This window comes from Triticum urartu, chromosome 4 (genome assembly GCF_003073215.2).
Source record: "Triticum urartu cultivar G1812 chromosome 4, Tu2.1, whole genome shotgun sequence".
Classification (NCBI taxonomy): domain Eukaryota; kingdom Viridiplantae; phylum Streptophyta; class Magnoliopsida; order Poales; family Poaceae; genus Triticum; species Triticum urartu.
The window spans coordinates 551,658,804-551,681,391 of NC_053025.1; the positions used below are offsets into that span (position 1 = coordinate 551,658,804).

General features: G+C 46.8%; 2 protein-coding genes across 3 annotated transcripts; one reads left to right on the plus strand and one right to left on the minus strand.

Annotated features, from left to right (window-relative positions):
- Window positions 1-11,800: 11,800 nt before the first annotated feature.
- LOC125552622 (deSI-like protein At4g17486) lies at window positions 11,801-16,595 on the plus strand. 2 transcript variants are annotated; one of them, XM_048716234.1, is made up of 4 exons: window positions 11,801-12,042; window positions 13,842-14,059; window positions 15,130-15,417; window positions 16,051-16,595. In XM_048716234.1, the coding sequence occupies exons 2-4, from the start codon at window positions 13,846-13,848 to the stop codon at window positions 16,293-16,295; spliced, it is 747 nt and encodes a 248-aa protein (XP_048572191.1). In that variant the 5' UTR covers window positions 11,801-12,042; window positions 13,842-13,845; the 3' UTR covers window positions 16,296-16,595. The 2 variants fall into 2 exon arrangements, with proteins under 2 accessions (XP_048572191.1, XP_048572190.1); XM_048716233.1 differs by lacking the exon at window positions 11,801-12,042 and adding an exon at window positions 12,078-12,315.
- Window positions 16,596-18,226: 1,631 nt separating this feature from the next.
- LOC125554115 (homeobox-leucine zipper protein HOX12-like) lies at window positions 18,227-19,682 on the minus strand. The gene is made up of 3 exons (XM_048717722.1): window positions 19,408-19,682; window positions 18,953-19,287; window positions 18,227-18,787 (listed from the first exon to the last, which is right to left on the minus strand). The coding sequence occupies exons 1-3, from the start codon at window positions 19,496-19,498 to the stop codon at window positions 18,518-18,520; spliced, it is 696 nt and encodes a 231-aa protein (XP_048573679.1). The 5' UTR covers window positions 19,499-19,682; the 3' UTR covers window positions 18,227-18,517.
- Between the last annotated feature and the right edge of the window lie 2,906 nt (window positions 19,683-22,588).

Below are 22,588 nucleotides of genomic sequence, written 5' to 3' on the forward strand. Positions count from 1 at the left end.
AGCTTTCTTAACCACCCACATCTTCAAGGGTGGCTTAGAAGCAATAAGTCTAAGTGCAGCATCTGAGAATTTTGGTTTTGGAGCCCTAGCAAACAGTCTGGCAGGCAGACAATAGTACTCATAAGAATAGGCAGAATAGTTTTTGGTCATATGAACATGACGGTTTGATGAACCGCTCTCATATTCATATTCCTGAGTATGGTTTCCCTGCAAAATATTTGCGTTAGTGCGACTCAGGTGAGTCCTCTTTCTGTATGAAGCCTTTAGACCGTATGAAGCCTTTGGTCTGAGGTTTGTCTTATTCAAGTGAGGTGTCATGAAGACATTCACAGGAAGATTTTCCAGACACTTTTTCGGAACCCAGATCTTCTTCATAGGCGGTCCATTCCTGCAGTTAGTACCAATGTACCTGGAAAACACTTCACCATTCTGATTCTTAAACAGTATATAGTTTGTATCAAAGGATTCATCAATAATAATGGGGTTAGCACAAGTGAAGCCAGATAAATTGGATGGATCTGCTGAAGGTTCCTTTGCAGCAACCCACTTGGTTTTGGGGTACTACTCAGGTTTCCAGTAAGAGCCATCTGTATTTATTTTCCTTACGAACCCAACACCCTCTTTCCTAGGGTTTCGGTTCAGAATCTGCTTTTTCAGGACATCACATAGCGTCTGATGCCCTTTAAGGCTTTTGTACATCCCTGTTTCAAGCAATGTCTTCAACCTAGCATTCTCATCAGCAATAGCAGTGGTATCCTTAGCAGAGGGGTTAGTTACCACATCAACAGTTGAAGATATTGCAATAGCAGTAGTAGTGGAACATTCAGCAACAGAAGTATCATTATCACGCTCAATGCATTTAAGACATGGTGGTTCAAATCCTTCCTGAGCGGAACTGATCTGTTCGGCGCGAAGTGACTCGTTTTCCTTTTGAAGATCTTCATGAGCCGCTCTCAATTTCTCAAGTTCTTGCTTCCTTTGAAGATAATCATAGGAAAGCTTTTCATGAGTTGTTGAGAGACTATCATGATGATCTTCAAGTTCCTGATACTTAACGTGAAGATTTTTTATGTCTTCAATTAAGGATTCAGATCGAGTCATTTCAGCACCCAACAGATCATCGCTTCTGTCTAACAGTTTTTGAATATGTTCCATGGCTTTCTGTTGTTCAGTTGCAATTTTAGCAAGTGTTTTGTAACTGGGTTTTGAATCACAATCAGAGTCATCGTCACTAGATGTTTGATAGTGAGTAGTGCGTTTGTTTACCTTGGCACCGCGTGCCATGAAGCAGTAGGTTGGAGTGGAGTAGTCCTTGTCATTTGCATCGGTGTCGGTGATGAAATCATTGTCTTCAGTGTTGAAGATGGACTTGGCGACGTATGTTGTAGCCAGTCTTGCAATGCCAGAATCAGACTCCTCCTCAGACTCCACCTCTGCCTCCTCAGAAGCGGACTCCTCCTCTGAATCCATTTCCTTGCCAACAAACGCACGTGTCTTGCCAGATGAGCTCTTCTTGTGTGATGAAGACTTTGAGGAAGACTTGGAAGAAGACTTTGTGTATTTCTTCTTCTTCTTGTCGTCAGAGTCATATTCCTTGCTCTTCTTCTTCTTCTTTCTGTTCTCATTGTCCCACTGTGGACACTCAGAGATGAAGTGTCCAGTTTTCTTGCACTTGTGGCATGTTTTCTTCTTGTAGTCATGAGCAGAAGCTTCATCATTCCTTGAGCTTGATCGTGAAGACTTTCTGAAGCATTTCTTCTTGGTGAATTTTTGGAACTTCTTCACTAGCATTGCAAGTTCCCTTCCAATGTCTTCAGGATCATCAGAACTGCTGTCAAATTCTTCTTCAGATGAGGAAACAGCTTTTGCCTTCAAGGCACGAGTTCGCCCATAGTTTGGACCGTAGATATCTCTTTTCTCAGAAAGCTGAAACTCATGTGTGTTGAGCCTCTCAAGTATGTCAGATGGATCGAGTGTCTTGAAATCAGGACGTTCTTGAATCATCAGGGCTAGGATGTCAAACGAACTATCAAGTGATCTCAGCAGCGTCTTGACGACTTCATGTTTGGTGATCTCAGTAGCGCCGAGGGCTTGAAGCTCATTTGTGATGTCAGTGAGTCTGTCAAATGTGTGCTGGACATTCTCATTGTCATTTCGCTTGAAGCGGTTGAAGAGATTGCGAAGGACACTGATTCTTTGATCTCTCTGGGTTGAGATGCCTTCATTGACCTTGGAGAGCCAGTCCCAGACCAGCTTGGATGTCTTCAAAGCACTCACACGGCCATACTGTCCTTTGGTCAGATGACCACAGATGATGTTCTTGGCAGTAGAGTCTAGTTGAACGAATTTCTTGACATCAGCAGCAGTGACACCTTCTCCAGCCTTGGGAACGCCGTTCTCGACGACATACCATAGGTCGACGTCAATGACTTCAAGATGCATACGCATCTTATTCTTCCAGTAGGGATATTCAGTTCCATCGAAGACGGGGCACGCAGCGGAGACTTTAATTATCCCTGCAGTCGACATAGCTAAAACTCCAGTTGGTTAAACTGAATCACACAGAACAAGGGAGCACCTTGCTCTGATACCAATTGAAAGTGCGTTATATCGACTAGAGGGGGGTGAATAGGCGATTTTTATGAAAGTCTTCAAAACGTGGAAGTTATGAAGACAAACAGTAGAGATAAGCCTATTACTATGCAGCGGAAGTTAGACTACACTAGGCAAGCCATGGTCAAGTATCAACAGAGTGAAAGCACAGTGAAAAATAGCTGTACTGTAATTAGGATCAGGTAGGAAGATACTATAAAGCCCAACAGATCATACACTCACGTTGTGAAGACAAAAGATAGAACAGACACGCAATGACTTCACAATGAGTAATCAGTAAGTAAAAGGAAGTGAAGATGAAACCAGTGACTCGTTGAAGACAATGATGTGTTGGACCAGTTCCAGTTGCTGTGACAACTGTACGTCTGGTTGGAGCGGCTAGGTATTTAAACCTTAGGACACACAGTCCCGGACACCCAGTCCTGAACACGCAGCTCAGGACACCAAGTCCTCACCGTATTCTCCTTGAGCTAAGGTCACATAGTCCTCGCCCAATCACTCTGGTAAGTCTTCAAGGTAGACTCCCAAACCTTCACAGACTTCGTTCACTGGCAATCCACAATGTCTCTTGGATGCTCTGAACGCGACGCCTAACCGTCTGGGGATGCACAGTCCTCAAGTGTAATAAGTCTTCAGATCACACAGACAAGAAGACTTAAGTGATGCCCAATGTTCTCTGGCTCTAGGTGGTTAGGGCTTTTCTCCTCGCTAGGAATTTTCTCTCAAAGGCTTCGAGGTGGGTTGCTCTCAAACGACAAAAGCCGTGCACTGAAATCTGAGCAGCCAACCGTTTATGGTTGTAGGGGGTGGGCTATTTATAGCCACTTGGCAACCCGACCTGATTTGTCCGAAATGACCCTGGGTCACTAAGGAACTGGCACGTGTCTCAACGGTCAGATTTCAAACTCTCATGGCAACTTTACTTGGGCTACAAGCAAAGCTGACTTGTCCGGCTCTGGACAAGATTCGCTCTCATTGTCTTCACTCGAAGACATAGGTTTTTGGTTTAGGCATCACTTCAGTCATTCTGACTGGTTCTCCTGGACCCCACTTAACAGTACGGTGGTTCCTATGACTCAACACAAAAGAAAAAGAACTACGAAAGATCTAAGTCTTCGAGCTCCATAGGCTTCATAACGTGTCTTCTTTTGTCATAGACTTCAATGTGAATATCTTCATATACCACCTTTGACTTCAATGTCTTCATACATTTTTAGGGGTCATCTCTGGTAGTAAAACCGAATCAATGAGGGACTTCTACCTGTGTTATCCTGCAATTCTCACAAACACATTAGTCCCTCAACTAGGTTTGTCGTCAATACTCCAAAACCAACTAGGGGTGGCACTAGATGCACTTACAACATCCAACCATCAAAGTGGGATCATCACTTAATGCAAAACACATATTAGGGCTATGGGGATCAAAATCAACTCCATTGATTCATACTTAATCTCAAGTTGTTTCTGAAATAGAATAAACAGGTTCTCATGAACACCCTTGGTAATAAACACCTTGCAATTGGTGTGACGAAGTGGAAAACACCCTTAAATCATAACATGCCTCTTATATCATTTTCGAGATCGATTTCCCCCCTAATGTATCTGTGAAAGTGAGCATCATATGTGCAATGAGAAGAGCTGGAGTTGCAATTGAGGAAAATAAAACAATTTTTCTGGCACCATAAAAATGCAGTAATCTGACCTCTCCGACATCGAATGCAGGCGTGCGGCACTCATCAAATGTTTGATTTACTCCATAATGGCCCCTTGCCTCCTCCACGGTGCTCGGCAGAGCGAGCAAATATGGCACTGCAGATTTTCAAGTTACCATGGCCATGAGAAAGAGACATACATATGTGGTTGAATAATACAAAATAACAAACAACATTGCCATTGGGACCGAGCCGACGTACTGCTGCTACTCCTCACCATGATACGCACAAGGCAGTCAGCCCTGGCATGCACGCTAATAAAAGGAAAAGAAATAGTAACATCATTGCCCCCCATTTATAAGTTGCTTCCTCTGAATTCCTATCTATCAGCTGACAATAACCTGAAAGAATACCAGGCACATGAACCTTACATGTAAGCACAAAACACGAGCATGCAACAATTTTTTAAGATAAAAGGTGAAAACAGATGTGCATCAATTACCAGGTCATTTAAGTTAAAATAACCATTAGCCAAACAATGAAGTTCACTATATGGAAACCATTTAACTTTAGACATTGCTACCTTTCAACTGGAAAATACCACATCTGTGTATGCAGTTGCATGGCACTAACAAAACTTCCAATACTATAAGAAAAAATCTGGCTATTTTCATTACCTCCATGGTTATTGAACAAGAGAAAGATTGACTTGATTTGCACACAAGCACTTACAGCTGCGCAGGGGGATGAGAGGAGAGGAGAGGAGGGCACACCTCAGTCGGGTCCTCGTCGGGAGCGGTGGTTGGAGAAGCTGCAGGAGGCCGAGGCACCGGATCAACGACCAGCAGTCCGCCGGCCATAGGTGTGTCTCGCCATCATAATAAATAAATCCACAACCCAAATGGACCGACAAAGTGCAACTTACCCTTTATCGGATTAAATTAAGAACCGACAACAAACAATAAAAGATCAAGAACAACTTATATGCAGTGAAGATATGAGAGAAGAAACCTTTACATAAGATGGCTATAAACACTGGAGCATAAATAAGCAACACCTTTAAATACAAATAAAAAGGGTTCAGGGTTCATTGCATAGTGGGCTCAGATTAACCTTTCCTCGATCATATAACCTGCCCCCGTCATCTCTTATCACCAGCTCAATCTGTTTATACAGTAGAGCTGCCCTGGTTATCACTCAACAAGAATGACCATCCAAGGACAACAACAAGCATCACAGGATCAAAAAGGATTCTAGAGACAAGAGGGAGGATCCAACTTGATACCCACAGGTGCCTCGATTGCTCAAAGGCACACTACTTTCAGCCAAGGTAATCATCATCGCCCATTTTGTTGCCATTGGAATTTTATCCGACGGCTCACAACGATCTGGTAAATATCCACGTGAGCCGAGCCCGAGATCCGGCGCCCGAAAACACATTAGGGAAACGATCGGACGGTCAGAATGCTCTAATCACTGAGAACGCTCAGGTTTCGATCCGTCTCATGTTTCTGGAAGAAAGGATTCAGTGTTCATTGCATAGTGGGCTCAGATTTGCCTTTCCTCGATCATATAACCTACCCACGTCATCTCTTATCACTAGATCAATCTGTTTATACAGTGGAGCTGCCCTAGTTATCACTCAACAAGAATGACCATCCAAGGACAACAACAAGTATCACAGGATCAAAAAGGATTCTAGAGACAAGAGGGAGGATCCAACTTGATACCCACAAGTGCCTCGACTGCTCAAAGGCACACTTATTTTAGCCACGATTAATCATCATCGCCCTAGCACAAACGCCACTGATCAATCTAGCAAATCCAGGAGCATAGGTATAGGACCAGGGCATCCACATGTAAACCAGAGCATCAAATGAGCTCCTATGATAGCAACTAAACATGAAAAGCAGCCTGCAAACACTAAGATAGCATGGATCCACAACTACAGAGCTCAAGTAGGAACCGATGCATGAGTAGGGCATAGAGCATGAACCAGACGAGCACCACATCAATATTGCCACGGCCATATCCCATACAGTAGCCGAAGCAGAGGAGCAGATGGAAGATGGAGCTCACCGAGGGAGGTTATAGCTGAGACAGTACTCAGTGCGTGCCGGGGTTGCGCCTGAACGCCATCCAACCGGCGAGGAACCGCGTCAGAGTTGCGCCTTGCACCGTCCCGCCGACGAGCACGAACGCATCAAACAACCAAGTGACTCTGTGCACAGAATACATGTCACACAATATAAACAATCAGATATGCCATCACAATAGGCGAATAAACATCTAGTAAAAACAGAACAATGTAAGATCCACACTCACCTAAGATGAGCCGGGGCATGCCTATATGTGCTCCATTCAAATGCTTAATGCTACACAGATCAAGATGGAAAGAAACAAATCAGGTAGAAATCAACTCACCCACATCAACAATATAAGAAACAAACAAAAGATATTTCCCCCTGATAACACGAACTTGCAGCCACAGCACAAAAATCCTCCTGGAAGTTGAATTTGGCATCGACCTGGACTGCGAGCTATGAGAAGGGTTGCTCGGAGATCACGTCTCCTCAGCGACATATACCATCTTAGGGAGTCTAAACACCTCTCTCCAGGCCATAGCTGACACCACTACAAACAAAAGGGAAAGGTTTCGATGAGTACAAGTAAAGGAAGAAAAGGCCAACAACAATTAAGTAAGTGAATAGTTGCCATACTTTGAGGATACTCTTATCAGAAAAAAATGAAGCTAAATATGTAAATAAAAGTTTCAGACCTATCGTCTGTGCAATTATCAGAGTTGTTATTTTTAGTAAGCATAGTATCATTGGTCTCAAATTTGCATATCTGCTTTTGCAGCTGTATCGACCACAAAACAACGAGCCAAAAATTTACCATTAAAGACATTCCACATCACACGTCCATAAATCATGAATCGCACAAAAGAACAAAAAAGACGGGAGGGAGGTGGTATACCTGAATTGGAAAGGTTTTCGACAAGGAATTACAACTCTGTACAATGACAGCTACACCATTGGGATAGCCGTGCTGCACACAAAACAGGCTCATGTCACAGAATTGAGCGCCATGGAGAGGAGAGGTGGCCAGTAGTACGACAATGAGAGAACACCTACAACAATCGGCGAGTGAGCATAGGCCTAAAATTCATCTAGTTGCATTCTGCGAGACCTAGGTTGTTATTTGAAACTCATAAAGTGATAGGCCTGACAAATAGATGATCTATGAAGAGCAAGAGCGTGTAGAAAGCATCTGATCTATACATATGGGAAAAGCACCTACAAACCGGCGCCATGTCAAATTTTAAACTTGTTCAGAATAAGAATTCATGTGCCTAACAAAAAGATGCCATCCCATAGCAAAGCTTTTCTCTTCTCCTCTCTATTACCTCGAGTAGCTGCATTAGCTTATCATATAATTATTTCTACTATATGAAGAGAAGCACTATTTTAATAGATATGTTTGACAGAATTGGCAATAATTCTTTCAACTCAAGACATAAAATAGACAAGCCTTCCAGTATGGGGACTGGTATTTCCTAGCTGCAAGTATTTAGAACCATTGACAGAACTGCTAGTCTATTTAGTCACAGAAATCAGCACATATGTAAACAACATATCTAGATTTAGGAACACTACAAACACACGAAGCATAGACCGATAATATCTAATAATCTGTAAATCATACTTGCTATGGTGTTATCTTTAAGAGATGCATGTGATCTGATTGAGAAAAACACCTTGTGTGGCCATTCTGCTTGTGTGACCACCCATGCTCCTCACTAATGCAAACATCAATTAAACCATAATTGCAATTTAATATTTGGAAACTCAGATCATCACACCCTTGCCTCGGTTATTGTTGAATCATAGGAGCATAGTAGAAAGAAACAATAAATAAAACAAGCAAAGAAACAAAATAACCAACATTCCATGCACAAAGGTGAAAGGACCAACAATCATAGGCCCTACAAAGATCCAGACAATGAACAAAAGGCATATATCTAGGCTCCACTAAAAACAAGCAGTGAAGGAAGGAAACGACAAACATCCAATGCACAAAGACAAAAATACTTTTGGCCTTTAACAGAAAGGACATGATCTACAAGCAGAACAGAGCGAGCCAAAAAATGCATACTGCCATACAATCCTACACCTAGGTCTGGAAAGAAGAGGAGGGCAAAGGAGGAGAAGTGGGGTTGACTCGCAGATCCGTGAACAAAGATGGACGAGGTTGCTAATAGATGATGTGCACGCACAGATCGAAGGAGTCACCGACCAGGGGATTGACCAGAAGGTCATGAACCGTGGACCAATCTGGATGAAAAAAAGATGAAAAAATAAAGATTAGCAGTAGCCAATAACCAAAACGGAACAAAATAGTGACATACCTACGGATCGACGAGTGCAGCAGAGGTGGAGCACCATGGTGCGATGTGCTTGCGGCCCGAGCTACGGCGCAGCCGCGGCGCCGAGTGGCAGTGGCAGCCTGTGCTCGAAAAGCAGAGCAACGGACGAGGACTGAGGAGGAGGGGCACCCCTGGCACGAGCAAGGGACCGCGCTGCTCGGGTCGAGCACTGGCGCATCTCTACAGCTCGAGGCCGGCGACGGGAAGTGCGAGAGGAGATGGGCTGGCGATGGCATGAGAGAGACAACAGGGAAACGAGCGCAGGAGAGGAGGGGCTAGGAGATCGAGCGCGGGATCGAGTGGATGGCAGGAATCCACCGCCGCCACGGACGCCATCGCCGGCGCCGCTGATCCGCCGCCCTCCTCCGTGGCCGCTGCCGCCGTCGCCGTGGTTGGTGGGAGCCGCCTAGGCGTGCGGGGCCACGCGGTGGCGTGTTGGGGAAGGAAGAACGCGGGCGCCGGAGCCGTTGCCGCCGTCGCCGGATGAGGAGCGAGCGAGGGAGGAGGGAGGCGGCTGCGTGGGAGGGAGGGAGGCGGCTGCAGGATCGAGCGAGGGAGGAGGCTGCTAGGTCTCCGTTGAGTGGCCCCCTTTTATACCCCCACCACGCGAAATGACCGAAATGCCCTGGTGGGGCATGGTATTTACATTTTGTTGCCATTACTATTCATTTCAGCAGTGATCGTCTCAAATTCAATGGCCCAGCTTCCTCCAGATGTCGATCCAACGGACGAAAACGCATCAAGGGAAATGATCCAACGGCCGAGAGTCACTGATCTCTAAGGAGCCATGTAGAGACCTTCTTCTCTTATTTCTGGATTACTTGTAGCTGTTCCATGAATGTAGGTTCTTCTTTCTTTTATCGGTATAAAATCAAAACTTGTGGAATTGTTCTTGGTGTGGGTTTGATTTTATCGCGGAGGCTTCATACGGGCCAGCCAGAGTCACCATGGGCTAGGTGATAGAGTTCCGCGTGGAGGCATGGATGCAGTCAGTCTTGTGTGTATGTCTGCCCCAATGGGTGCCAGTGTGGAGCACCTATCTGCCCTGACTCGAGGCCCTTACTCGAGTAGTTGCGTTGGTGCTCAAAACAGCTATTGGTTGTGCTTTTGCTTTGCATGACTAAATTGAGATAATCATGTTTGAAAGAAAAGGGAAGGGTGTGCGTGAGGTGGGATTTTTTGTGTTGCTGTTGGGCGCCTGTTTCATGTTCAAACACTCCCGAACGTACGCGGAAGAAATGAGCTTCGACCTTGAAAACAACTAATCATTTGTCATTTATTTATAATGCATTGTTAGCCCGTAGCAACGCACGAGCGTCCTACTAGTCTAAGGTAATTAAGATCTAAAGCACATGGAAAACCAAACCTGTTTCCGAATCGTGAGGTAAATAGGCAATCAGATGATCCACAATCTGTATGCCCCACACCCTTGCATTCCACGAATCCTCTCCCACAAATAACCCAATATATGTATGCCAAGTTTTCTTCTCAACCATTATAAATACTAGCTAAATACTCGTGCGTTGCTATGGAATGAATCAATATTTGAAGAGTCGTGGCATGTGAAGCGATATATTATGGACAATTTTAGAAAGAATATCTAGAAAAAAGTGGATTGCGTAGACTATAGGGAAAATAAGATTGGGAAAGTCACTACTCCTAATCATCTACAGACATAATTACTCGTCTGCCTAATTAATGATTTGCATTAATGACTTAATTTTTAAATTGGTCCATCGCTCGGTTTTTAAATTATTATGCATTAATGGCTATGGTTGAACAACAACGCGTATACATTCCCCTTTAAATAGTAAAGATGGTGTGTCCTAATTGTTGGAGGGAAGTAAAACTAGTATGAAAATAGAAAGTACTCAATTGATAGCTCTAGATTTGATTTCATTGGGCTAGCTAGTATATTTAATGCTAACTCTTTGTGCATAGTCAACTAAGACTAGTCACAGTGGAGAGTAACTTAGAGTAGGTTACTAGTCTATGTTACTATTTTCACAGTGGGTACTAACATATGTGTTGTGTCATGCATCACTTTATTTATTAGGTTGTAGACTCATCTTTTCTTGATATGTGTGATATTATAGTAACATAGTTATGTTACCACATACTTCTCTTTTTTCATTAATTACATGCCACATCATCTATTTTGATTAAATAAGTGTGATGTTACCACTTATGTTACTCCCACTATGGGTAGTCTAAGAACAAGTGATTTCATCGTCTGACCCTAAGTTACATGGTTGATTCTATGATTTCTATCTTTGCAGATGCCATATGTCCTCTTGCAAAATTTTGTACACGCTACAAAACTGTAGTGTGAAGTTTGACTACTACGGCTCAATCTACAGCCAGACAGAAAAATGCACTCCACAAAAATAAAATGTTTGAGTGCTATTATAATGATAAAAAAAATCCTGCTATATTACCCAGATGGAGCATGAAAGTTGGCGTCCAAGAAATTGATTTCATTTCACGGAAAGAAGTCACATGTTTCTTGAGATTGGGGGGGAGCTATCATGCAATAATTAAGTTCCACATGGCACCGAGTAGCCAAAGATTCCAGAGACGGTTCTCGCGCAATTTGTCAATGATGAAAAACGTCCAATTGGCGACGACATGCGCACCAAAAACCCGGAGAAAAACAGTCAGTGGCAGCCTGATCATTGCGACACGAATACATCTGTAACCTTTACGGGCCGTTACATTTTAAGATTACGGCCAACACATACATGTATGACTCTCTGATTTAGCATGCTTGAGTCAGGGCCTCTTTGATCCTCTGTGCTACAAGAGTTTTATCAGAAGCCTTTTGAGTCGCAGGACGTCTTTATTTTCGTGAGAAAGATTATGAATTCAAAAACTGCAGTGCTACTAGAGATCAACGGAGCTCATCTTTAATTCCATTTCGTGCCCTGAAACCCGCCGGAGCGCAGCCCTCCACGGCGGCCGCTGGTCCTGGTCTCCCACGCTCCAGTTAATAATGTACTCCTAGGAATAAAAGGCAGAGCTTTCAAAAAAAGAAGCGAGGGGACGGAAAAGACAAGGCGATAAATTACAAAGACGACCCCGAGCGACGGGGCGGCCCCCTCTCCTCGGTGCCTTTCCCCAGCCATCACGAGTCCCCTCCCCTCCCCGAACCCAACCAGAACCAACGCCACTCCACCACCACAACTGCGCCTCCCCCCCAAGGATTCCCTCGGATACCTTCCCTCCCCTCCGCTCCCCAGCTCCAGCTCCCGCCCCCACGCCGCGCCGTCGCGGCCGGGCCACGGCCATTGGCCTCGCTCCTCCCCTCCCCTCCCCGTCGCCCTTCGGCCGGCCTCCGTCTCCCCCGCGGTAAGCCTGCAGCTGCTTCCCAATCTTTGACTCCAGTGCCGCGAGATCTTGGCTTGGATCTGCGGCCCCGTGTCTTCCCCGGGCCGTCTACTCGTCGAGTTTGCTCGCTTCTTGTTCTCGATTCGGCACAAGGAGCGCGCGTGCAGGGTGGAATTGCGGCCGGGCTGGTCATTTCATGTCAACATCCTTCCTTCTTTTGTCCCCCGCCTCAGTTCCAGCACGCGCATCTCCGTCAAATTCTTCTTTTTGGAAGAGGGGGTCGGTTCACTTCAGGTTGGCAGTACTAGTACCAAACGTAGCTTTCGCTGCAGCAGCTGCAGTCCAGCTCTGTTTTATTTCTAGTACCGAAACAGTTGTTGGAGTTTGGGCGATGTAGCTGTCCCTGGAAGCCCGAGTTTCTCCTCCCCAGTAATGGAGTGGGCCGGTACTTGAAAGCCGAGCTGGCGCATTGTTGAAAAAGAGCCATCTTATTCTTTTTCCTCAGGTGTTTGCTTCAGGTCTAGATTTGAAGAATCATGTGGCAATGTCACAAAAAGAATGCACATGCCTGGAACTTCAATATGGGGTTACCATTGCCCCTAGCAAAATGTAGAAGCATCAAGCTTCAGTAGAGGGTAAAGCTAGGTAGAGTACATTGAGTGACAGTGGAGAAACAGATCCGATCTGTTGGCTCTCTCTGTATGCAATAGCTCTCTATATAATCTTACAGCTCCAAATTAGAGCTTGAAAGCATGGGCGCTTTGAGTCGGTAGGATTCGATTACAATGTTTGAGTTTTGCAAACCTCTGACCCCTTCTCTGAAATTTGTAGCAAGACTCGATTACATTTCCCCTCAGTTGGAGCGAGCCGTTGTACCTTTTAGGGGGTTTAGTTCAGTTTGGTAGTACCAAACTACCAATCGTTGTGTTCATAGCACCATAGCAGTTTGTTTACTTGTACCAAAACAGTTGTTGGAGTTTAGGTGATGTGTTACGCCACTGTCCCTGAAAGCCTGAATTCCTACTTCGCAGTAATGGAATGGAGCGGTACATGGAGCCAAAGTTGGTACCTACATGGCTGGTGCATTGTTGAATTTTTGTTGCTGCTGTTGCGTGTTTGCCCTGAAGTAATTGTTGTGACTGTAGATTGAAGGATTATGCGGAACCGTCACCAATCAAATGTTGAAGAATCAGACTCTAATATAGAGTTGCTATTCTCACCAGCAAAATGTGGAAGAACTAATATTTGATAGAGCGTAGATCCAGCCAGCTAGGTTGAGTACATTGGGTGCCCATTTGTTTGCTCTTTCATATAGTCTTTACCCCTTCAAATTAGAGCCTCTTAAAAGCGTGTGTGGTAGCAGCCTGTGCGAGCTACTCAGCTGCCAAAGGAGTGAGCTACTCAACTCTGTTCTGTGGGAGCATACTAAGAAACTCCTAGCATTTTCAATTACTCCAGAGATTTCAGATTCCTACCATGCAGCTAAATCTAGTGCACATGTTGTAGTTAAGGGAGCTTAGACTTGTTAAGCGCATGCTAACTATTTCCTTTCATATTTCACAAAGGTGGGCGGTTTAACACATTTTTCAGTTTCCTGCTTTTATTTTACAAGTCCTTGAAATTAGATTTAGCCTCTTCAAAAATAAATAATTCATTATTTAATCTTTATTTAACTTTTAATCGCCCCTTATTATTTGTGTAGAATGAGAAGTTGTTAAACTACCTCGGGAAAACCATTTCAGAGAAAGTTGACGTTCTCAATTGTTGATCTTTCTGAACTAGATCCTTCATATATTGATATCTGACTTTATTTTGTGAAGGAATATGAAACTAAGGACAAAACGACCTGGATGGAAGTCCCTCGTGCCTCTGCAGTTGAGCAGGAAATCCACCATGCGCTTCTTTCTGTTTCCCAAGGTTCAGGCATCCGGTCAATCTCCAAATGATACTCCGGTTTATCTTAATGTGTATGATTTGACACCCATGAATGGCTACATATATTGGGCAGGCCTTGGTATATTTCACTCTGGCATTGAAGGTACTTATTTGTGTCAGATGCATCTTTTTAAGCAAACGTACTATTTATGCACCAGTTCTTTTCATTCTTCTTTTCTCATTTCTGTTTGGTTTCGAGTTATAAATCCAACACGACTTCACTGATGCTATATTAGTCACCATTTCTCCTGGATTGTTCAGATCATTCCAACTAGCTCATAACGGCTAATGTTAACTATCAATAGGCTGCAGCTTACTTTTATGTACCATTCTCCAATCAAGTTGTTACTTACTCGACTGTGCATTAAAATAACAAGTAATCCCCTTACCTGAACGACTCATGTCTGCATAGTGGAGTTCTAGGTAAATAATAGCGCTTATTTTGACCATCAGGTTTTTGTGGTTGTAATGCGACTAATGATATCTTTGCCACCAGTATCATAGCAATTTAGCATACGATGCTTCAGGTGTTCATCTAGTACAGATTTTGGCATAGCCTATATAAGCTCCATCATGTACTCATATGTGCTACTGCTGCTGTTATTAGCTCATATTGCTACACTCATGTATAGGCATAGCCTCTGATCTTTTATTTCTTTCGGTAGAGATAAATATGGGATGGTAGCCTATGTTTTCCCTTCTACGAAAACTATAGATGAATGAAATAATCTTTGCCTCTCTTGATTTTGAGGGACCGCTCTATATGGCATTATGGCTTAGACTTCAATCTTTCTTTCCCAAATGGGTAGCTTCGGAAGGTGAATAAATAAATATTTTTACATGTATACATATGTAGACCCATCTCTTAGACATGAGGTAAGGATCTTCCTGGATCCCTTTAGTCCAGTGTCCGCTGCCAGGACAAGAGGATGGATATTTAGGGCTCTCTCTAGAGCTTTTGTTAGCTTTAGCTTATTCCAATTGGGTCTGCTTGTGAAAAGGTGGAACAACAATTAAACCTTTATTCAGGTCCTCTAAAACAACACCAAAATCCTACCTGGCTCTTCTGTTTTACTGTCCTCGTGCAAATCAAACTGGACAATTTTTGTGGAGTACAGAACTGATCTGAATAACATTGTAGTCTGATTGCCTTTTTTTTTTCTTCACATGCAGTTCATGGCGTCGAATATGCATTTGGAGCACATGATTATCCCACAAGCGGAGTATTTGAGGTAGAACCTCGTCAATGTCCTGGTTTCAGATTCAGGAGATCAATATTCCTTGGTACGACGTGCTTAGATCCCATCCAAGTTAGGCAGTTCATGGAGCTACAGTCAGTAAACTACAATGGAGATTCTTACCATCTTATCATGAAGAATTGCAACCACTTTTGCAAGGATATGTGTTACAAATTGACCGGCAGCAAAATTCCAAAATGGGTGAATCGACTCGCCAGAATAGGTACCATAACTTAATGCAAGCACTAATGCTTATTATTATTAGATGGTCAACTGTTTATTCCAAAAGGATAGGCAGTTGTGATAATGTTGAGTGCATGGTCAGAATGCATTGAGCACTTTGACAGTTACGGCCATCATTCTTGCTGATTAAATTCCATTGCCACTTTATTTTCTAGAAATGTAGTTTACCAAATTGTTGTGTAAAGCTGTACTTTTTGTGATCACATCATCTGCTAGTGCAATTCTGTAATCTTTACAGCGATTGGACTGGAGACCTTGATAGATTAGGAAAAGAATATAACCCTCCACCACACAAAAAAAGGCAATATATGACAGTGCACTTGACACCTGATCTTGTTGCAGCCTAATCATCTGCTAGATATTTGAGAAGTCTCTGTTTTCAGTTTTAAACAGGAATTGCATTCAGCATGGGCCAGCTTCCGCACAACATGAAACTCTGAACATGTAGTTCAACTGTCCATGGTCGGTGTAGTTTCATTTCTTGTCCAGATAAAGTCGTAGAAGAAATGAGATTCTTGTCATGTACATCAATTATTATTTTTTTTGCTTGTCATAGCATTTTGGTGATTTCCTGAGGTCCTTAAAAACTGGCTTTTATCCCTTTTTCCTACAGGTGCCATCTGCAACTGCCTCCTCCCGGAGTCTCTCAAGATTTCCCCGGTCGGCCATGATCCAAACAGCCAGCCCGAGGATTCAGAGAAGCGCCGCCTGCGAAACCCGTTGAGCTGCTTCTCCTCCATCTCGAGCCAGAGAGCGCTTCCCCCGTCTTCTTCCCCTTTCCCTCCATCGCCCGTGAAAGAGCCCATTCCGAGCTCTTCATCGAGGAAATCCAGCACCGCGTCGCTCAAGAGTAGGTAGCCTGCGTAACTTTTGAGACCAAGTTGGCTAATTCAGGCAGCGGCGGCGCATCTGGACGGTGCCAGTTAATTTCTCTCTCTCTCTCTCTCTCTCTCTCTCTCTCTCGGTGTCAGCCTAATGCTTGCTTGTTGATGTTGTTTGTTGTATCATGTGATGTAATCCCCGTGAAAAGAGTGGCTAAAGACAGATGTGATTTGGGTGAACGAATTCACCTCGATTCCACCCGCTCCCTCCCTGTACTCCTGATAGACTGTCGGCCAGATTGGATTTGTATATTAGTCTATCTATTCTTTCAGTTCAGTCTCCTCTAGTCCCTGTCTCATCGTACCTGATATCTTCCTCCTGTTGATCCATGCATGCTTGTGTTGTCATGTGATTTTTTACCTAGTCAACTGTAAAAGCACAGACCAGTCTAGTTCAGCAGTAAATCAGCTAGCCTGCCATGTCCATATGCAGCTCACCGCATGTGGTTTTCTGAAAGATGGAGCAGTGTAGGCTCTAAATAAAGGCACATGCCAGTGGTCAGTTGAGCTGAGGTTGAGACCGGAAGTCAGTAAAGGTGGCTACAGGCGTACCACGCCTACGCCGGCGGATCGGATCTGCATCTCAGCCATACAGGTGTTGCAGCCGCGCTGCGAGCGTACAATTCCGCGGAGTGGCGGCGTGCCCACCAAAGGATAGGAGAAGAGAAGGACGAGGAGGGAAGGACAGCGAGCGCGACAGTTTGCGGGCGCTGAAAGCTCTGCCCCAGTCTCCAATCTCGTCGTACGTAACGTAGTACAGCTCCAGGGGGGAGGCACCTCTCGGATAAGAATGCTCCGATCCTATGATGCCCCCACGACTAAGCAACGCCAAAGACAAAGCCACGCCCAGCCCCCCGGCAACCTGCGTACGTTGCGTCCCCCACACGGCCACGGCCACGGCGGGCGGGCGGGCGGGGGCCATAAAGCCGGCGACGGCGACGGGGCTCGACGAGGACGACGGTCGATGGCTCCCTCCGGGCTGTCCATCTGTCTGTATGTGTGTTTTGTTTCTTCCCGTTCGTCCGTGCGTGCGGCCAAGGACGGAGGAGGAGGGTCCCTGTCAGGCGCGGTGGATGACGGGCGACGATCGGTTAGGTCGTGCGCGCGCTCGCTTCGCGGTGGCACGTACGTACGTGTTACTTTGGAGTTTTGATCCGTCATTTCATCCAGGCCGATCGCCCGCCTTTTATCCCTTTTTTACAGGGCTTATCCACGCGGGAGAATGGCTTTTCAGGCGACGGCTGGTTCGGTTCGCTTCTGCAATCATTAGCTCCGGATAACATGGCTGCGGTTTTTCTACCCTGAGCTCGACACGTCCGACGTCTACTCCTACTAGGATAGGAGATGCCACGTTTATGCGGCTAGCTGTACGTACCTGAGCCGAGCACCAACTCCTGCTCTGTTCCTGCTATCTCATGCTCCGAATGATGCCCGGCGTAAGCGTCAGTGCCTTGCTAGTGCTGCCACTCTCCTGTGCCGCCAGTTACACATTGTTGACGTATAAATGTATTGCATAGTTTTTTTTATATCAAATCGGTCTTTGATTGCATTGACTAAAGCATGCACTTCTACATCGTATAAGAGTCAAAAGATCTTAAGTTCAAGACCCAGCTGGCTGTAATTAAATTGCAGCCTATTTTCGGTCCATGTTTAGGCCTGAGAGCATGCACTTCTACACACATAGAGAACAGCTGCTGATTGAAAGACGGAAGGGATGTCATCAGGTGGCATTTCCCCCTTCATAATAGTATATTCTTCTGTGATAAAGCCTGCCAACTGAGGTGAAGCCCAGTCAGTTGGGCCGAGGCCGACCCCAGATCATCATCAAAAGCAAAAGAATACAAATGGGGACTGCACATACGCCTTGTGAGCTGTGATCACGCCATTAGACATTACTACTAGTTCAGCTCACGATAAACCACTTGCATGATGATAACCCGTACATAATATATACTTACAAAGATTACCAATTCATAATGTACATGGCTTAGCAAATAGTACGTACTACTACTGAGATTCTCCGTTAGGGCATCCACCCATTGAAACTACCACCAATACTACCCAGTTCTGACTTGCTGCTACTACTGCTAGTACGTGCATACGATTGCCCCGCAATCCCGGTTGATTAATTAATTAATTAACATTGATTGAGCATAGTAAACTACCACTAGCACTGTTCTTTCACCCCCTCTATCCGGATCAGCTGAACTGATCGTACACCCCTCCGAGGTAGCCGCCGGCCGCCAGGTCCATCATGTAGTTGGTGTAGGCGTACTCGCTCATGTAGGTCAGGTCGGTCTCCACCTCCTCCATCCCGAACTGCTGCCCCCCTACCATTGCCGTCACCGTCGAGAACGACGAAGAGCTCGGGCTGCTGCCACCCCCGCCGCCCGTTGCCGCCGCCGCCGCCGCCATGGCCTTGTTCTTCTCCTCCTCCGTCTCCGCCAACCTCTCCTTGAGCCTCAGCAGCTGCATCCATATATACATGCACATGTTAGTTCAGCACAAACCAGCTAGCTAGCTACGTATAGTACCCAAGAGTTCTGTCATTTATGTGTGTGAAGTGTGAACTGCAGCTAGCTGCATGGCGTGAGTAAAGACAAGAGACTAGCCAGTCGGACTGTTGCGCTGTACCTCGGCCTCGAGGCGGCAGTTGTGGACGACGACGGCGTCGTGGGCCGCGCGGAGCTTGGAGAACTCCTCCTCGATGAGCTTGCTCTTGTAGCGGGCGCGGCGGTTCTGGAACCACACGGCGACCTGCTTGGTGTCCAGTCCCAGCTCCGCGGCGAGCTGCACCTTGCGCGGCGTCTCCAGCTTCCGCTCCTTCCTGAAGTTCATCTCCAGGAACTGCGCCTGCTCGTCGCTCAGCCTTCGCTTCTTCGCCGCGTCGTCCCCTCCGCCCTCACCACTCGCTGCCTGCCTCGCCCTCCGCCTCCGCCGCTGCCGGCCGGCCTTCTTCTGCTCTCCGCCTGCACCATTCACTTGAGAATCAGCAACAGCACATTGCGGTTGAACACTCGATCGAGCACCTACGTGCATATGGATGGTGCGCTAGCTAAATCAACGACGACATGGATGATTAAACTTACCGGAGACGACCGGTGTGGCGTCGTCCGCCGGGAAGCTGTCCGGGAAGACGAAGGAAGGGAACAGGAGCCTCTCTCCCTCCTCGGAGCTCATCTTTCCAGCAAATCAAAGCTAACAGCAACACGAGAATACTTCTCTCTCTAGCTAGTGCCCGATCAACAAATACTAGTATATTTGATCGGCTCTGATCGATGCTTTGGGCTTTGGGGTTGGGATATTTTGAGGGGCGAGAGCAGATGCTGTGTTGTCCAGTGACCGGTGTCCGAGTCTGTGAGCCTGGAGCTCGGCCGGGGGAATTTATAGAGGGAGAAGCGAGGGCTGAGGAGAGAGGGGCGTAGTACTGGCACTAGGAGTGGTAGATAGGAGTTGGGGCTTAATAATTCGTCGTGTGGGGAGCCACGGGAAAGCGATGCTGCGTGTGTCGCGCTGTGGATTGGTCATCATCTGCCGGTAATAGTGATCGATAATCAGAGTAATCGTGTGCTAGTTTTAGATAATGGAAAATGAAACGGGAGCAGGGTAAAAGCGACCGAGGGAGTGAGCTTGAGTGACATGCTTACTACGCACTGTAAATCATCTCCAACAGAGGCGCTAAATTTTTCTGCGGCATCGAAATAGGGTTTTAACGCACGCAGAAGGATGAGTGCTTTTTCAGGCGCTGCAAAATTTAGCGTGCCGCTGTAGCGCTTCACCAGATGCAGTAAAATTCAGCGCGCGCCCAGCCACCGCTTGGAAAAAAATATGAAACGACACATACGGAAACATTTACAGTTCAAATTTATAGCATAGTTCAAGCCCCAAACCACAAGCAAGTTCATACGATGCTAAATAAAACTAGATGAAACGATGCTAGACTACTCCCCGTCTTTCTCGGTAGTGTAGTCCGACAACGTAAATGCATCGAGTCACCGAGGATCTTCATCGTCCCATGTCGACGCATGTCCTAGGTCGATCTGGGCTTCTGCCAGTTCCATCCGCGCACACTTGTCCCCCCGACGCACGGCTCGCTCCGCCCTCCTCTGCGTCCAGAACTCATTCTCGGCGGTGACATCCTGCGGTAAGCGCTTGCGCAACACCGCCATGGTGTGTTCGTCCACCTCGACAATGAGGAGGGGGCGCTCCCGCCTATGTTGGAGGCGGCGATCCTCGTCGCTGATTAGTCACGGGGAAGGTGCGAGATCCTGCGTCAGGCGTGTCCGCACTTGAAGAAATTCATCTGCGGCCGAGGCCGCCTGAGGCGCCACGCCGTCGTGTCGTATGCGCCGGCGGCCTCGTGGGCGGTGTCGAATGTTCCGAGCCCGAGGCGTGTATTGCCGGAGCGGATCTCCGCGTAATGCACGCGGAGGGGCGGAGGCAGACGCCGCGGTAGCCCGAGCTACTCCGGGGACGCGGTGGCATGGCGAGGCGCTGGAACCGATGGAGGGAGAAGGCGCGGCGGCGCGGGGCGCTGAAAGAGAAGGCGTGGTGGGAGAGAAGTTTCTGGCGGTTGGCGGGCGCAGGCGCGCGGCTCATAACCCAGTGCGCTGGGCGTCGCGCGACAAAACTACCGCGCGCTGCCGCTTTTTCCCGCGCTCGGGCCAATTTATTTCGCGCGCCAACTTTTCACGCGTCTGCTGGTGCGTGTCGCACGGCCTCTCGCGCACGAAGCTGACGGTTTTTCCAACGGCGCCAGTTGGAGATGCTCTAAGCGGGTGCTGATCTCCCCAGATTAACAGCACAGTGCCGTCTTTTGGCGACAAGGACGCACGCACTACACTAGCCGGACGGCCATCGATGGATGCTTGTGGCGAGAACTGTGAAATTCCCGCGCACTTGTAACTTTTTCACCGACGCAGATGGCCGCAACAGTATTACATATTACTAGCACGTACGTGCAGCTAGTGCACACAAAAAAGAAGGCTGCTAAGCTTTGACAAGTATGTAATATTACATATGGGCGCATGCATGCACGCACGCGGCCAAAGTTGAAAGTGAGTGCTATAGCTAGGTCGGTAGGGCATGGATCATGGAGCGACACAGATGGCTCGACCGATCAGCTACCGCCCGAGCCGAGAGTTCGGGACGCGCAAGTTACCACTACCACCCATGGATCGGGTCAGGTGGAGCTTTAGTTTAGCCTAGCCCATGGGACGGGTTGTGTCTGTCGGCCTCCGGGGTCCGGCCGGGAGACGACGAGCACGCCTAGCAAGGCCAAGCTGCTTGACGTCAACCAGACCCATGCACGCACGCACGCTCGCGCTGTACCTTTCTTCGAAAAAAGTTTGGCGCGGCTGCATGCCAGATATCCATTCCCAAGTGTGCCGTGCCACACGCTTTGTTTCATATCGCGCGTAAAGTATGCCTGTACGTGTGGATAGGGCGATCGAGCAGCCGACGATCCATCCAGCGACCATGTGAAACATCCTCCCGATCGACCGCTGAGTGATTTGACCGGCCAGCGCGTGCGTACGTACGTACGCGTGTTGGCGTGGAAGACGGGTGCATCGTCCGTCAGCGGCCAGGAGGTTCCTTCCTTACGGCCTCTTCTTTCTTCTGTATATCTAGTAAGTATAGTTTACCCCTACCCCTTGCGGCGCATCGATCTGTCCACCTCTGGCGTGCGACGACGACCCGTAAAGCTTGTGTGAACAGTGTGCCTTTTGCGCGACACGACGGATCGATGGATGGGTGGCGCGTCCTAGCTAGGCAAGGGACTCGATCAATGGCGGCTACATTTTTTGGCAAATATATCTCGCAGCATTTGCGTGCTCGTGTACCTGCCCTTACTAAAAGAGTGGCATGGCCAATGGCCGGTTGGCAGCTCGGCACGCAGGTGTTCCACTGCTCCAAGGAACGCAAGCACTCGTGCTGCATGCATAGCCGAAAATTAATGAACAATAGTACAATTACAACACGCGGTAGTACTGTTTTTTATCCAAATATCCATGCATGCATGCGGGCGTGCATGGTCAAACACTATCAATGGAGAAACTTTACAACTACGGTGCTCTGCAGTCTGCACGAGTACAGACCTAACGACCAAGCTGGGAGAAGAAGAAAAATACGAAATGGAAGGACAAACTAAATAAGTCGCCCTTGATCAGCCGTCGTCTTCAAACAGAGAGCTCGATATCAGAAACTGTCCTCCAAAAGGCCGCTCTAGGTTATTAAGAAGTTAGGCGCGTACGTACGTGTTACGTGCAT

What these genes read in the sequence shown, in the direction of transcription:
- LOC125552622 (XM_048716233.1), top strand. Translation starts at nt 12,218, where the DNA reads ATGTCAACATCCTTCCTTCTTTTGTCCCCCGCCTCAGTTCCAGCACGC. An exon ending in ATTTCACTCTGGCATTGAAG is followed by an intron (nt 14,060 to 15,129) that starts GTACTTATTTGT and finishes CTTCACATGCAG; the next exon opens with TTCATGGCGTCGAATATGCA. An exon ending in GAATCGACTCGCCAGAATAG is followed by an intron (nt 15,418 to 16,050) that starts GTACCATAACTT and finishes TTTTTCCTACAG; the next exon opens with GTGCCATCTGCAACTGCCTC.
- LOC125554115 (XM_048717722.1), bottom strand. Translation starts at nt 19,498, where the DNA reads ATGAGCTCCGAGGAGGGAGAGAGGCTCCTGTTCCCTTCCTTCGTCTTC. An exon ending in CGCCACACCGGTCGTCTCCG is followed by an intron (nt 19,288 to 19,407) that starts GTAAGTTTAATC and finishes TGAATGGTGCAG; the next exon opens with GCGGAGAGCAGAAGAAGGCC. An exon ending in ACTGCCGCCTCGAGGCCGAG is followed by an intron (nt 18,788 to 18,952) that starts GTACAGCGCAAC and finishes ATATGGATGCAG; the next exon opens with CTGCTGAGGCTCAAGGAGAG.